General features: G+C 38.5%; 4 protein-coding genes across 4 annotated transcripts; 1 reads left to right on the top strand and 3 right to left on the bottom strand.

The window, feature by feature from the left end:
• Nucleotides 1-2,183, bottom strand: LOC147535930 (uncharacterized). The gene is made up of 3 exons (XM_086641094.1): nt 1,835-2,183; nt 1,646-1,751; nt 1-333 (listed from the first exon to the last, which is right to left on the bottom strand). Exons 1-3 carry the CDS (start codon nt 2,021-2,023, stop codon nt 251-253), a joined length of 378 nt encoding a protein of 125 aa, XP_086497220.1. The 5' UTR covers nt 2,024-2,183; the 3' UTR covers nt 1-250.
• Nucleotides 2,184-3,230: 1,047 nt separating this feature from the next.
• Nucleotides 3,231-9,221, top strand: MFP2 (multifunctional protein 2). Its single transcript, XM_086641092.1, has 18 exons — nt 3,231-3,898; nt 4,332-4,403; nt 4,941-5,006; nt 5,104-5,160; nt 5,242-5,309; nt 5,408-5,489; nt 5,618-5,673; nt 5,793-6,095; nt 6,199-6,285; nt 6,419-6,593; nt 6,672-6,793; nt 6,890-7,053; nt 7,137-7,391; nt 7,473-7,594; nt 7,674-7,795; nt 8,401-8,549; nt 8,649-8,787; nt 8,883-9,221. The coding sequence occupies exons 1-18, from the start codon at nt 3,802-3,804 to the stop codon at nt 8,925-8,927; spliced, it is 2,181 nt and encodes a 726-aa protein (XP_086497218.1). The 5' UTR covers nt 3,231-3,801; the 3' UTR covers nt 8,928-9,221.
• Nucleotides 9,217-11,110, bottom strand: LOC147535928 (3-ketoacyl-CoA synthase 7-like). The gene is given in 5 exon segments (XM_086640054.1): nt 9,217-9,486; nt 9,488-9,697; nt 9,699-10,201; nt 10,204-10,530; nt 11,083-11,110. Coding segments are annotated over 5 exon segments (1,326 nt in total). The 3' UTR covers nt 9,217-9,228.
• Nucleotides 11,111-11,709: 599 nt separating this feature from the next.
• Nucleotides 11,710-13,769, bottom strand: LOC147535927 (large ribosomal subunit protein eL22z-like). The gene is made up of 3 exons (XM_086641900.1): nt 13,509-13,769; nt 13,177-13,419; nt 11,710-12,041 (listed from the first exon to the last, which is right to left on the bottom strand). The coding sequence occupies exons 2-3, from the start codon at nt 13,404-13,406 to the stop codon at nt 11,897-11,899; spliced, it is 375 nt and encodes a 124-aa protein (XP_086498026.1). The 5' UTR covers nt 13,407-13,419; nt 13,509-13,769; the 3' UTR covers nt 11,710-11,896.
• Between the last annotated feature and the right edge of the window lie 739 nt (nt 13,770-14,508).

The following is a 14,508-nucleotide window of genomic DNA, read 5'->3' as shown; positions in this document are numbered from 1 at the left end:
TGACACTAACACCTTAATTTGACAGTTGAAAATACACCTGTTTTTAGGTTTCGTACAAAAAACATATTTGACCAATCACAAATAAGAAGTCAAGCACTTGGTCGACATTCAAATAAGGAATGAGATAGAAAATATACATATAAACTAAAGGTTTAAGCACAATACATACATTAGACAGCAAAAAAAAAGCATCGGTCCTAAATTTGTCGTTGTCATCATCATCATCACCAATGCTGTTGTGTCATCTCCATTAGCCAGACTTGAATAATAAGATTGCTTTTTGATCCAAGTAGAAGTACACAAAATGATGTGTCTCGTGTGTCACATATGAACCTGTAAAATGAAAGCAAAAGCATATGACACTCGATAACCAAAATATAGTTTCGCTGCTAACCCTCTTTTAGTTCCACAAATGTATTCAAAGTTAACATAATCCTTCGCAGATTTTGACGAGTTAGGGTTATCATTTGAGGATGTGAATATAGGATGGCGTCTTTGTGGACGTTTACAAGTCTTTCAGACATTCCTGAGGTTTCATGTGTAAAGAACTTAACCCCATACTGCTCAGGAATACTTTCGAGACCTAAGTTAGAAGATAACACCTTGTCTTACGTATTTGCTAGGCCTTTTGGGTGGGTATGAGTCTTTGAAATTAGACTGGGTAGGTGAAAAGGCCTGAGGTGAGGCAGGCCTATGCCAAATACCAACCATGTACCATGTGGAAATAGGCTAATGGGCTTAGATGGTGCCTAAATCAAGGACGACGTGACTGATATTGAAGCGGATTTTCGATCAGCTGAGAGCCAGTTATTGCAGCTACCTATGTTACATGAGTCTTGATTATTTCATACCAAGGTAATAGTTGAGATTATGTTAACAATTAAGCAACATCCACCGCCGCTACAAAAACGATGCATATGCTATAACAGATGCTCATGGAATTATAACTAGAAAGATTAATGGAAGACCAAAAATAAACAAGAGGATATACAATTAAATGGGTATTGCTAGTTAAACTGAATTGTTTCGTCGATTCACTTATATATATATTCAAGTTCAAAATGGTGAAATTGAATAGATATGCACATAAACGTTGACCAATCGATGATGCTCAAAGAGCAAAGTAATGTTCAAGGAACCCACATAGTGGGGCAATAACCTAAAATGGTTGCTAAATGACCTACCAAGCAAGGGAAAAACACATCAGTATCAAGCAATTAAATTTCAAAATGTTTCTGTCCAAATGACCGAAATATTTCCATTTCCATGCCTACCGAAATTTCATTCCTTCAGTATGTCCCACAATTCCAAACAAAGTTGAAGAAATCCTCATCAAGACATTATCTTAACCTAACTAAGTAACCCTAGGTTCCCAAATATACTAGACATACATTGCTATATCATAGATCAGACCATTTCACCCAAACTCAAAAAGATCTGTGTTGGGAATAAATTACAAACCCTAGTTGCTATAAAGCATTTTGGGAACTAAGATGGCTAATCCTTTTACTACCCACAAACTATCATCACTAATTATGTAATTACAGATCAAAATATACATAACCCAGAACTAGGTTAACTCAATTTAACCTAAAAATCAAACTACATAAACAAATCTAGAGAGAGAGAGAGAGATTAGGGTTACCAAAATTCCGGCCAACAATACAGTGCCAAGTAGGTCCATGTTTCTTATCAAATTCTTTCTTGATATACTCAGCTATATCTTTTTCCACTCCATGTTTCTCAATTGCCTAAAAAGTTCATAACTTTCAGATTAGATTCAATAAATCAAAACCCTAAATTATTTAGAAAGAGAGAGAGAGGGGGAACTGACAGATAGAGCACAATCAATGGCTTCTTTCTGTACATCTTCCTTCATGTCAGCACTCTTGATGATCACTTTCTTCGCTGCTACTGGTAGTGGTTGTGGTGGTGGTGCTACTGCTGTTAAAGATTTTCTCTGATCGATCGGGGATTTAGCAAACGGAGCTCCGCCGCCACTCCTCTTAATCTCCTCCGCCATTTTCTCTCTCTCTCTCTACTTTCTCTCTTCTCTCTCTCTCAGTCTAGATGGAAGTGGTGGGTTTCTGCCTGGTTTAGACGAGTCTGTGGGTGAAGAAGGTAAATGAATGATTTTGCTGGATATTACCTTAGGGGGATTGGGCTAACCGTCCAAAATGGGCATGAAATGAGAGCCCAGTCGGCGGATGTCAGAGTATTAGCGGCAAGTCCACAGCGTCCGAGAGGGAGAGAAAATTTCCGAAACAACTTTCGAGATTCATGTATTTTTCTACCACATGGTACATGGATGTGTGCGCGCTTAAGCAAAGCTGCTATTTGGCTCGAAAAATGAGGACCCAACCCAAAAGTTGATGTGGTCGGCTTATATTGACGCGATATTACATCTGATCTTCGCACTTTACACGGGTGTATGATTTTGTTTTATGCGAAGACTCCACTAGCCTCCTCCAAAGGACAACCACTTACGAAGCTTGAGCACACTTATAGCTCAGGCTCCGGACACTCTCGTGCCTTGGAGCTAGAGTGGTATAAGCAGATACAATTACAACAACTGCTAAGGTTTCGGATGTCACGAATGGTATCAGAGACAAAGACTTGCTGATGGTGGGGGGATTATGATAGTCCTACATCACTTACGAGAGTGTCATAAGTTGTGCTATGTGTACGGCTATACTCTCAAACTTAATAATGTGGTGAGGCTTTTTTGAGGGACTCGTGGAACCTTCATTGAGAACAAAACCTCGTACCTGTGTGAAGTGCGAAAAGCGGTAACAATATCATCAATTGTTAAAGCTTCGGACGTCATAGGACATGTAGATAGAAAATGCTCGAACCAATAGGAGCCATTCACCTCAGCATTCGAGTTGTGTTCGGTACTCAATTTTGGGCCAAATAATAGTTCTCCTCATCCTGAAAAGACAAAACATTATCAAAGGTGATAGGGAGACTCCGTGGCATACTCTCCGTAATAAAACAAGAAATATTTTGATCTTTTACACTATAAAAAGACTAAAATATCTCTTGTTTTATTAGACAACTCAATTATAGAGTATGCCTAGGAGTCCTCCAATCATTTTTGAAACGTTATTTTATCCTACATTCCTACCTCTGTATTAGCAAAGTTACTTTAATTCAACGTCTATTTATAAAATAATTAAAATTAACAACCATGTCAATAATTAAAACACAAAAAATTACAACAAATACGTAATTGATTTCATTTTTCTGTTGATACACTACTTTCTACTTGTTGGAGTCTGAACCTTGTCCTCGGTTGGCTCGGACGTATCGATTTTTGTCTTTTATACCCGAGTGACAATTAGTGTTTGGGTCGATTAACTAAGGTTGATATATCCTCTTCCAATAGGAATAGCAATTTGGTTGGGTGCCTTTCCCCGATCCATAAGAAAAATATGTGTGATTAATCCGTTTCCAATCATTAATTAAGATTAGTACTATAATTATAGTGGATAGCTTTGGGTAGTGGGATTATATGGAAATCATCACCAAAATTGATTTGAGTTGGGAGTTCGATTTGTCATGTCATCATCAACTACCCCTTTTCTCATCTTCTTCATTCTTCTCTTCTAAATCATCCCTTAACGTGTCGTATACTTAACAGATTGCCCCAATATTTTAAAGACCATCATAAAAATCCAACACCCAATTTCTTTTGCCTTTTCTCTGGTTTTAAGTCTCTTCATCATTTAATCACCACTACCCACCACCACGTCTGTTTTTTTATTACCGACTCTAGAGAGAGAGAGAGAGAGAGAGAAAATGGGTAGCAAGGGAAGAACAATCATGGAGGTTGGAGCAGATGGGGTGGCTATTATCACTATCATCAACCCACCTGTTAATTCACTCTCTTTTGATGGTATTCAATCCTTTTTTTTTTGTTGTTTTCTTCATTACCCTTTGATTTGTTTAATGTCAACTTCAATTTGAACCTGTTGAGTTTCATGGGTACCATTTCTTTTAGGGTAATGGATTAGTCTTCCTTAAAAATGAAACCTTTGTTGTATTAGATAGAAAAAGAAATTGAATTTTTGGTTGGACTTTAGGGAAGGAAGGTTTGGGTCAAGATTGATACTTTAGAGAGAGAAAAGGGGAATCTTCAATTTCAAATTTTTTGCTAATTTCAGCTCACATATGTATTCCCCTTAAAACACTAGTTTTTTCTACACTATTTTCTACCTCTAGGGCTTGAATCTTGATCAAGAGATTCAAAATGATTTAATTGTAGTTGATATTTAAGAAAATGGGGTAAAGTAAAATCCCTTAAATTTGACCTCTCTTTCTCTCTCCAGTGTTGAACAACCTAAAGGAGACATGGGAGCAAGCTATCGGAAGAGAAGACGTTAAAGCAATTGTACTTACAGGTAAGTTTTAAGATTTTCCTAGTCGAATTATTTTCGGTAATGCCCCAAAGTTTAGCAATTAACGGTATTGCCAACGCTTTTGATACCCGGGCCCAAGCCTAACAGGTTCTTGGCTAAGGCTCCACGAGCCCATCCAGAAGGCGTCGACACTTACTAAGCATGAGCATGCATCTATACCCTAGGCTCAAGATGCTCTCCCAAGTCCCAAGCGATGTACGATTATGACATACCCCACTCTTGGATACGAGTTGTCATTGACGCTGTTACCACTTTAACGCCACAAGCCTCCGCAGCTATCAACATTGTCCCTATTTTTTACACCTAGGCCCAAGCCCAAGCCCAAGTGGTGCGGGGTTTTGTTCTTCGCGAATGATCTACAAGCCCATCCAAAAGGCTTCAAAACTTACTGATCTTGAGCCTGCGTCTATAGCTCAATCTCTACTCCGTCCCAAACTTATGGGACTATTATATCAATAAAGGATAGTATAGACTTATAGTTAGGTTTGAAAACTGAAGTTAATTAAGGTATTTGAGCAGGTGCAAAAGGGAAATTTTCGGGAGGTTTTGATATCAATGCCTTCGGTGGACTTCAAAGAGGAAAAGGTATGATTGTCGTTTACCCACTTTTAACTTCTAACATTGTCATTTCTCCCGAAATTTTGGGCAATTGTGGACTAAAGTTCCGTTTTTTATTTTGTAGTTCAGCAGCCAAAGCCTGGTTATATATCAAAAGACATAGTCACTGACACTTTAGAAGGTATGTGTTTCGGGTTTACTGCTTTAGTAGTTTTTTTAGTCAAGCGAAGGTTGATAGTGTATTTGTTATGACGGTTTTCAGGTGCAAAGAAACCTTCAGTTGCTGCTATCGATGGCCTTGCCCTCGGTGGTGGGTTAGAGATTGCCATGGTATGTTAATATGTTTTCAATGACTTAGCTGCAATAAAGTATTTATTAATTTGTTCGTTTAGTAACTATTCTTTTCTTCATTTTGTCCTTTTAATCAGGCATGTACTGCCCGTATTTCTACCTCAACTGCACAGCTAGGCCTTCCTGAACTTCAACTAGGAATCCTTCCTGGATTTGGAGGTATAGTTATCTAGTAAATATCATTCTGAAGGAACGGGTGGGTTTTATTTCGTTCGGACTTCGGAGTCAATCGCCGGCCTAAATATCGTTTTTGTTGTGTTTTCATCTACCCATTTGTATTGTCTCAGGAACGCAAAGGCTTCCACGCCTTGTAGGTCTCTCGAAGGCGCTAGAAATGATTCTGGTATTGTTGTCACTCTTCCTGAAAAATATGAAGCAAGTGTTTCTTTAAACTAGATCTGAAATCTGGCTCGATGTGAACTGACTTGATGTCTCTCTCTCTCTCTCTCTCTTCTGAAACAGACGTCTAAGTCAGTGAAGGGGGAAGAAGCTCATGCCCTGGGTCTAGTTGATGCTATAGCATCACCAGATGAATTGGTGAACACAGCTCGTCGTTGGGCCATTGAAATTGCTGAGCGGAAAAGACCCTGGGTTGCTAGTCTCTACAAAACTGACAAGCTAGAGCCGTTAGGAGAAGCACGGGAAATACTCAAGTTTGCAAGAGCTCAAGCTCGAAAACAAGCTCCAAACCTCAAACATCCTCAAATCTGCATCGATGTCATCGAGGAGGGTATTGTTTCTGGCCCTATAGCTGGAGTGTGGAAGGTATATAACATATGTATATATATGTATACACATATGTTTTATTTTTCTCGTCTCGGTTTATGATCTGTATACAAACATGTTATATATCGAATTGCGTTTTCAGGAAACAGAGGCATTTGATATACTTGTACACTCTGATACGTGCAAGAGTTTGATCAACATATTCTTCGCTCAACGTGCAACCACTAAGGTTTGCACAGGAAACACTGTCTTCGTTATTAGTTCTCTTTTGAAATTTGAGAGATGGTGTCGAATTGAATTACGTACCTGAAACCGTTAGTAATAAAAAAAATATTAATTGCGGCAGCACTTGTTTCAATCAGGTTCCTGGTCTCACTGACTTAGGCTTGGTACCAAGAAGGATAAAGAAAGTTGCTATTCTTGGGGGAGGATTAATGGGTTCGGGAATTGCTACTGCTCTGATTCTTAGCAACTATCCTGTTATCCTTAAAGAAGTAAATGAAAACTTCTTACAATCTGGGATCGGAAGGGTGAAAGGTGAGTCCTTGGTCTTCAAAGTTACTTGTATTTCGTCATTTTCGATGTTACCTAAAGAGGTAATTTCATTTTATCCAGCCAATTTGCAAAGTCGTATCAGGAAAGGGAATATGACACAAGAAAAGTTCGATAAAACTTTCTCTCTTCTGAGAGGTGTTCTTGACTATGAATCCTTTAGAGATGTCGACATGGTCATAGAGGTCTGGTAATCCATTCTTTTATTTAAATTTTGAGTGGCTTCTTTTGTCGGTCTAGTTAAGTATAAGTGGTTTCGGTACTTGGGATGTACTTAACAGGCTGTTATTGAGAATATCTCATTGAAGCAACAAATTTTTGCCGATCTTGAAAAATACTGCCCACCCCATTGCATACTTGCAAGCAATACTTCCACAATTGATTTGAGTCTGATTGGTGAGAAGACACGGGCCCGTGATCGGATTGTTGGAGCTCATTTCTTCAGGTACTATTCTCTTGTTGTCTGTATGTGTATTAACATTTTAACCTTATATTGTTCTTGACCAGAATTTTGTGCTTAACTTGCAGCCCGGCTCATGTGATGCCATTGTTGGAGATTGTTCGCACCGAAAAGACGTCTCCGCAAGTAGTTATAGACTTGCTTGACGTAGGAAAAAAGATCAAGAAAACCCCAATTGTGGTCGGAAATTGTACAGGATTTGCGGTTAATAGGATGTTCTTCCCTTATTCACAAGCAGCCCTCTTGCTAGTCGAACATGGGGCGGATCTTTATCAGATAGACCGAGCAATTACTAAATTTGGGATGCCAATGGGCCCATTTAGGTAGTTAGAATCATAAAGTTTCTTATACTATCTACAATGACGAAACATCAGATTGTAACTTATGTTTCTATTTTCGTGCAGATTAGTCGATCTGGTTGGTTTTGCTGTTGGAATAGCGACTGGTTCCCAGTTCGTTTTAAACTTCCCTGAAAGATCCTACAAGTCAATGCTGATACCAATAATGCAAGAGGACAAAAGAGCCGGTACTAACGATCTTTCGTCTTTGTTACGTGTTTACGGTTTAGGTTTTTGAGGTTTACATATTTCGGGCACTTCTTACAGGGGAAAGCACTTGGAAGGGTTTCTACGTTTATGACAATAAGCGAAAGGCTAGCCCGGATCCTGAAATCAAGAAATACATCGAGAAAGCAAGGAGCATTTCTGGAGTAAAAGTTGACCCCAAGGTTTCTTTCTAAACTTAACCCTCATTCCTCACCATAGCATCATGAATTTTCTCGGTTGTTTTCTAATGATTTGAACTACTCGAACCGATGTTTTTGTTGTGTTACTTCTATCTCCTACATGTACTTAATAGTTATCCAAAAAGTCTTCTTTTCATCGACTGAAAAGATTGCTTTTGAAACTCCGTACATTTATATGGTCCAAGAAGTAGATGAGTCGAATATTAGCATTATCCCGCATTGCCTGGGAATTTGAATTTGCAAAGTAGATAAGCCTTAGGCAATCCTTTCCTTGCAAGCCGGTTTTCACGGAGAGTTAGGCCCAATGGGCCTAACATGGTATCAAAACTAATGTCTCGGGGATGGGTTGGGACTTAGTAACCTTAGCCCTACGTGAAGGAGTGTCGAGTAATTTCAGCCCTGGCGTTTAGGGGGGCTAGTAGCATTGTTGAATATTTTCGGGGCATATAATGTGCGAAGTAGACAAGTCTCGAGTAATCCTTTCCTTGCAAGTTGAGGAAAGTTGGGCCCGTGGGCTCTATATTACTTATAATCTCAGTCCAAATATTCTATCTGGTTCGTTATTTACTTATTCATTTATTATGCAGCTAATGAAGTTATCTGAAAAAGATATCGTGGAAATGATATTCTTCCCTGTTGTAAATGAGGCATGCCGCGTCTTAGCGGAAGGAATTGCTGTCAAGGCATCAGATCTTGACATTGCTGCTGTTATGGGAATGGGATTTCCACCTTACAGGTTCTCTTACTTATACCTGATAATAGATCGAACAAACTGTATCTTCCATTTCAAAAACAGTTCGTTTCTGACATTGAGAAATGGGTTTATTGTTGTCAGGGGAGGGATTATGTTCTGGGCCGACTCACTCGGATCCAAATACATCTATTCAAGGTTGAACGAATGGAGTAACATTTACGGTGGATTTTTCACGCCGTGTTCCTACTTAGCAGAAAGAGCTGCTAAAGGAACTCCTCTGGTAAAACAATATGTTCTTTCATTCTTGCTTGCTTTCTTGTGTGAGTCATATTTCACTTAGAGTTATACTGAACATGTGAAATGGATTAAATGCAGAGTGCCCCACTGAAGCCAGCTAATTCTGCGAAATCTCGACTGTAAGATTAATCGGCCTCATAGTCGAAATGCTGTTGTTTTTGTTGTGGAAGCCCAACAGTAACTCGTAAAAGCCCGACAGAAGCCCAGAGAGAGCCCAAGTAAGCGAGTGCCATGGACAATAATACTGAAGACTAGTGTTGTTGTTGATATTTGATGTTTCTAAATCAAACTAATGGATCTTATGAAATGAAAGTTGGGAGTACAAGAAATGTAAAGAATTAGAACAAAAACAAAAATTTATAGTTGTTGAACAAGGATGAAGTAATTAAGACATATCTTGACATTTTCGAAGTTTAATTCGAATTTAAATCTCTTTTACTTCTGGTATATTTAGAGGATATCGATGAATTTGATCCGACCAAGCATTTTTAACAGTTAGATCAATATCCGATATACATTTCCATACACAACTATTACACTTGAATCCACTTCCGAAGGCGATTAGCCAAACTTGATCTCCTTTCTTTATTTTCCACTTATCTTCAATATAACAAAGTTCATACCATATCGACGATGAAGAGGTATTTCCAAAATGATATAATGTCATCTTCGAAGGCTCGCCCGTCTTCTTCTCTCAACCCAAGGCTTTCAACAACAGCATCGATGACAGATCGCCCTCCGGCATGTATGCAGAAATGGTCGATACATTTACTAAATTTCGGTATGTACAATGGTTTACCTTTTGCAGATAACCAAAATTTACGCCTTATAAATGAAAATGTGTACTTAAGTTGTTTGGAATAAGGTAAAATGAGAGGACCTAATCTGAGTAGTATTAGCCCTAAGAGCATCACCTGCAACTTTTACTAGTTCTTTCGATAATGAAACTCCTACTATTCCATCAACATCGGCTTCTTGAAATACCGCTCGATATGCTTTATCGCCATAACCAGTGGTTGTACGAACGATGTGTTGAAGTGTATACTTGGAAACCGTCTTGTCTTGCTTTCTGTTGGATAGAAGTATAGCGGCCGCTCCCATTCGAAAAAGAATGTTGGTTAAAAGCATGGAATTGTTTCTACCCAAATATCCATTCGTCGATATGGCTTCTAAAGATGGAATTAAAGCTAAAGAGTTCTTATGAACTTTGAGAAGATCCTTAGCTAAACTTACCGAAATAAGTCCTGCGCTACAACCCATTCCGGAGAGGTTACAACTCATGACATTACTTCGAAGTCGAAATTTGTTAACAATCGTGGAAGAAATGGAAGGTGTGGGACAAAATATACTACAATTTACTATAAGAATATCAATGATTCTTGGGTTAGTTATGTTAGTTTTGAGAAAAGATCTTCGACAATGGTGAAAAGAACATCTTCAACTTCTTCAATGGAAGATTTAGTGCTCCCGTCCGGGGGAATGTTAGTCATAGAACTAGGAAGACATGCTTGGTTTCCTATACGGGAACGAAGGAATACTTTTGTTTGAAATTCAATGTTTTCCTTAGAATATACACCAACTTGTTCGCAATGTTCAACGAATGAAGAAGAAGGTATACGGAAATAACTCGACGGACAGTAACATGAGAAATCCACAAGGTAAATGGTGTTAGGTCTAGATGAATAGTAGAGAAGAATGGCTAGGATTAATGTGAAAAATGTAGCTTCTAAGAGACCAGTAGTAAAGAAAGAAAAAAATAGTTTGTGTTAGACTTTAAAGAAACTAAGTTGGGAGACCTCCATATTCAACTTAACTATCCTTCTCTCACAAATTATATATATATATATATATATATATATATATATAGAGAGAGAGAGAGAGAGAGAGAGAGAGAGAGTTGGGAATGAGAGGTAGTTAAGGAGGTGGTTTGGAGATGAGAGATGGGTGAAGTCCCTCCACAACAAGCAAAATGTGGGTAACAAAACTAGCACAAAATACTTACACAAAAGGGTCATTGGTATTTCATGGCATGACAAGTAGTGGCCCGACTCGTTTAAAGGCCCATCCGAGATAGACATACGCGTAGACTGACGTATTAAGTTTACGGACTGGATCGACTGATTCTGACTGACAACACTAAAAACTGTCGTAAAGACGCCACTGAAAACATGACATGGATGCATCATGAATTAAATAAGATATGTAACTGGTATAAAAATCTTTCCCAGTTCCACTTTTCCTCCCCAAAAATTGTCCAACAGCTCAAACAATAGCTTACGCCGGTGCTTTTGCATGAGCTCAACCATATGAAAAAGATTTGCAACTAACAACTGTAAGACTAAGTCTCCCTTTCACTTGTGTTTTCGGAATTTTCACTGTGGATATGTTCTTGAAGGATCTATTTGTCTTAGTTTAGAGTTTATGATAGATCATTTGTACTACTATTACTTTTCGGAATGTGGCACATATTGACCTCTTAAGCTTATGTTTGTCAAAGGACCCATATGCTCAATGGATGTTGTGAGGACTTGGGTCAACAAGCCTAAGAAATAGAATGTGAGCGAATCATTTAATATACGAAAGTGCATCAAGAGTCGGTGTAATGAGCGAATCACCAACCTCACAAATTTGATCTCAGTGAATCTTGTTTCTGATCAAACCATATTTCTGCCAATCATACCGTAAGGGATTAGTATTATCGACCTTGACCATTAGAGTTTACCTATACGACTTGCTTCGGGCAAATGAAGACAAGCCCCATATGATTTCTGCTAGAGAATGTTTGGTTGTTCTCTTTCCCAAGGCACAGAGATCTACAATAATTAGTTGGAGCTTACACATTATAAGATAAATTGAGCACATTAATAGTCTCTACCCCAAATCAAATCTATGTTTGTATGAATCATAAAGAACCAACCAACTATCAAACTTCAATATAAAATGAATCCTAATTGTACTCAATAAAATTCTAATATAACATCAAAATCCAAAGTGAAAGAAACATCAATTACCATTAAACAAGAGTAACCTTCAACTTAAACACATATCTAAGAATTCGACTTGTAAAAAAACACCTGAAATATAACAACTCTTCATTCTTCCTCCTCTCCCTCGTTCTCGGCAATGTTGAAGTATCGAAGCTCATAAACATTCTTGTCTTTGTTTGCGGCAATAACCCTGAGCCAATCACGAACGTTGTGTTTCTTCAAGTACTTCTTTGTCAAGTACTTCAAATACCTAAAATAACAAAAACCCGTAATCAGATTATAAGAACAGGAAAGAGCAGACTAGTCTAAGAAACAACCGAAGCTTTTCTTCAAGTAATGGAGCAGAAGAAACAATAAGGCAAAACAAAATTGAGTATGAAAAGTAGAAATAAATAGGTGAGCACGTTACAATTTACATGGTATAATCGTACACCGAAGAAAAACTTTGAACTTATCACCTCGCAATCAGACATTGTGGGCTGATAATGAACAAATGGGGCTAGCCAAATTGATCCATAAGATCCTAAGTTAATCGGACTGTCGACTAACGTATCACAGATCATAGCAGACCTACTACTATGACATTATCTATTATGGGCAGTGTTGTATGTACAAACGGATTGCCCGTATGTGCACACAGCCCTCTCACGGGTGGCGGCTGGCGGGAAAGTTGCCGACGGGTCAACTCACAACCTCCCCTCTCTTGTCAGAAGTTTATTTCCGCAGGCAGGTTAGCCGACTATACATACAGATTCTTCTGTGAATTATATCCAGACTGACATTGTATTTATCTTGGTAATTTGCACCTATCCATAACCGCTGGCAGAAAACATACAACAAATGAGATTACTAAACTATGTATCAGTTTAGAGTATCAGGATTAGTGATATTCTCGTAAGCAAAAACATTATTCTCGACTATACTTGCTCTCATTGACACACAATAATAGAAACCCAAGTTTAACTAGGATTCAACCATTCAATAGCTAAATGCATCTTTTGCATTCATCAAAAACAAATTGATGATTCTATAGCTCTGTTTCACTAGCTTCATTAACTTAGTCTTATTCCGCCGTTGGAAATTGTTATACTTATCATGTTATTAGAGACTAGAAGAAGTAAACCAACCTAATGAACATCTATGAAAGTTCCTAACCTAATTGAACACACCCACCCATATTCACTCACCTATAGTTTTCTTTACAGAAATTTTCAATATCAACCAAACAGAAGGGATTTCGACCTAAAAATGCTCATAATAGAGTTCATATACCTAAAATTTCAATTATCTTAGGGTAAAGATCCAATCTTTATACTAATCCATTTTGAATGAAAATCAATTAGTATTAGGGTTTTGATAACATAGAGAGAGAGAGAGATGTATACCTCTTGGAGAAGGTACTGTCAGAAGTAACAGAGATCTTGTTCTTCTCACGAGAGATAGTAACAGCATCACCAAGGGCACCAGCTTTACCACCAACTTTGATCCTTTCCTGAAGAAACTTCTCAAGAGAAGCGATATCCATGATCTTATCTTCAACTGGTTTAGCACAGTCGATTGTGAAGGTCACTGTCTTCTTCTTCCCCTTCGGGGTAGCTGCGTTTCCTCGACTCATTCTTCTTAGAAATCTGCAACCAACTTAGAGAGAGAAAGTTAAATCAACAGAAAAAAAAGAACTTCTTAGAGAGAGAGAAAAAGAGAGATTCTGGTAACGTACCGGTGATGAAATTTAGGGTTTCGAGGGAAGGAAGAAAAGCGCCGCAGTAGAAGAGAAAATGAATTTGGGGGTCAAGTTAGGGTTTTGTAGTGGAGAGGAAGGGCAAGTGTAGTTGTTAACTCGGAGTTGACTCAGCCCGGTTAGAACCGGTTTAAGTTGTTTTGGTTCTATTACATCTAAATTCATTTGTCAATAATTTCACTCGTGTTGTAAGTCATTCCGACATTGACGGTGTGATCACTGAGATGGAGTGTGGTGCTCTTGTTAAGAGGTTAAGCACCCTTCCCCAGTGAGACTTTTTAAAACCGTGAGTCTCAGGTTTGCCAAAGCGGACAGTATCACTAGCAGTCCGGAAGGCTGGTTCGCACCATCCTATAACACGTTATCAGTTCAGTCTACTATGATGTGGTCTTGGGAGGGTGTGTTGTAAGTCAATCCCACATTGGTGGTGAGATGGAGTGTGGTGCTCCTCTTAAGAGGTTAAGTATCGTTTCCTAGTGAGCCCTTTTAAAACCGTGAAGCCCAGGTGTGCTAAAGCAGACAGTAACACTAGCAGCCTGAATGGCTGGTCCGCACCATCCTATAACAAAATTCTTTACGATAGAAAAAAATTCTAAACACATCCTTTCGTTCGTTAGTCATTTGGAGAAGCACGAAGATTTTCTACGTTACAAATTTTAATAAGGTGAAAAAAAAAATCTTCTAAATACACCATTTCTCATATTACAGGCAGAGGATCACCAGAATGTCTCTCTGCCGGGCCAGCACTCGACCAGCGAACTATCTATTTCTCTCTCTCTTTCCTCTTTCTCTCTCTATCCCTCCTGTGTTTCTCTATTTCTCTCTCTAACTTCCAGGGAAGGGGAGGAATCTCGTATGAATCATTCACAATCCCTATTATTTTGTGGTTATTAGAAGATTTCAGAGATTCTAGGTACGTATGTGAGACTGTCGAATACATTTCTTTGCTATCGAATAAACACATCAGAAGAACAATACA

This window comes from Eschscholzia californica, unplaced genomic scaffold, assembly GCF_041429995.1.
Source record: "Eschscholzia californica isolate CP2 unplaced genomic scaffold, dmEscCali1.0.p SCAF_5, whole genome shotgun sequence".
NCBI lineage: Eukaryota > Viridiplantae > Streptophyta > Magnoliopsida > Ranunculales > Papaveraceae > Eschscholzia > Eschscholzia californica.
The sequence above is the reverse complement of the archived record's forward strand: the minus strand, read 5'-3'. Positions and strand labels throughout refer to the sequence as shown.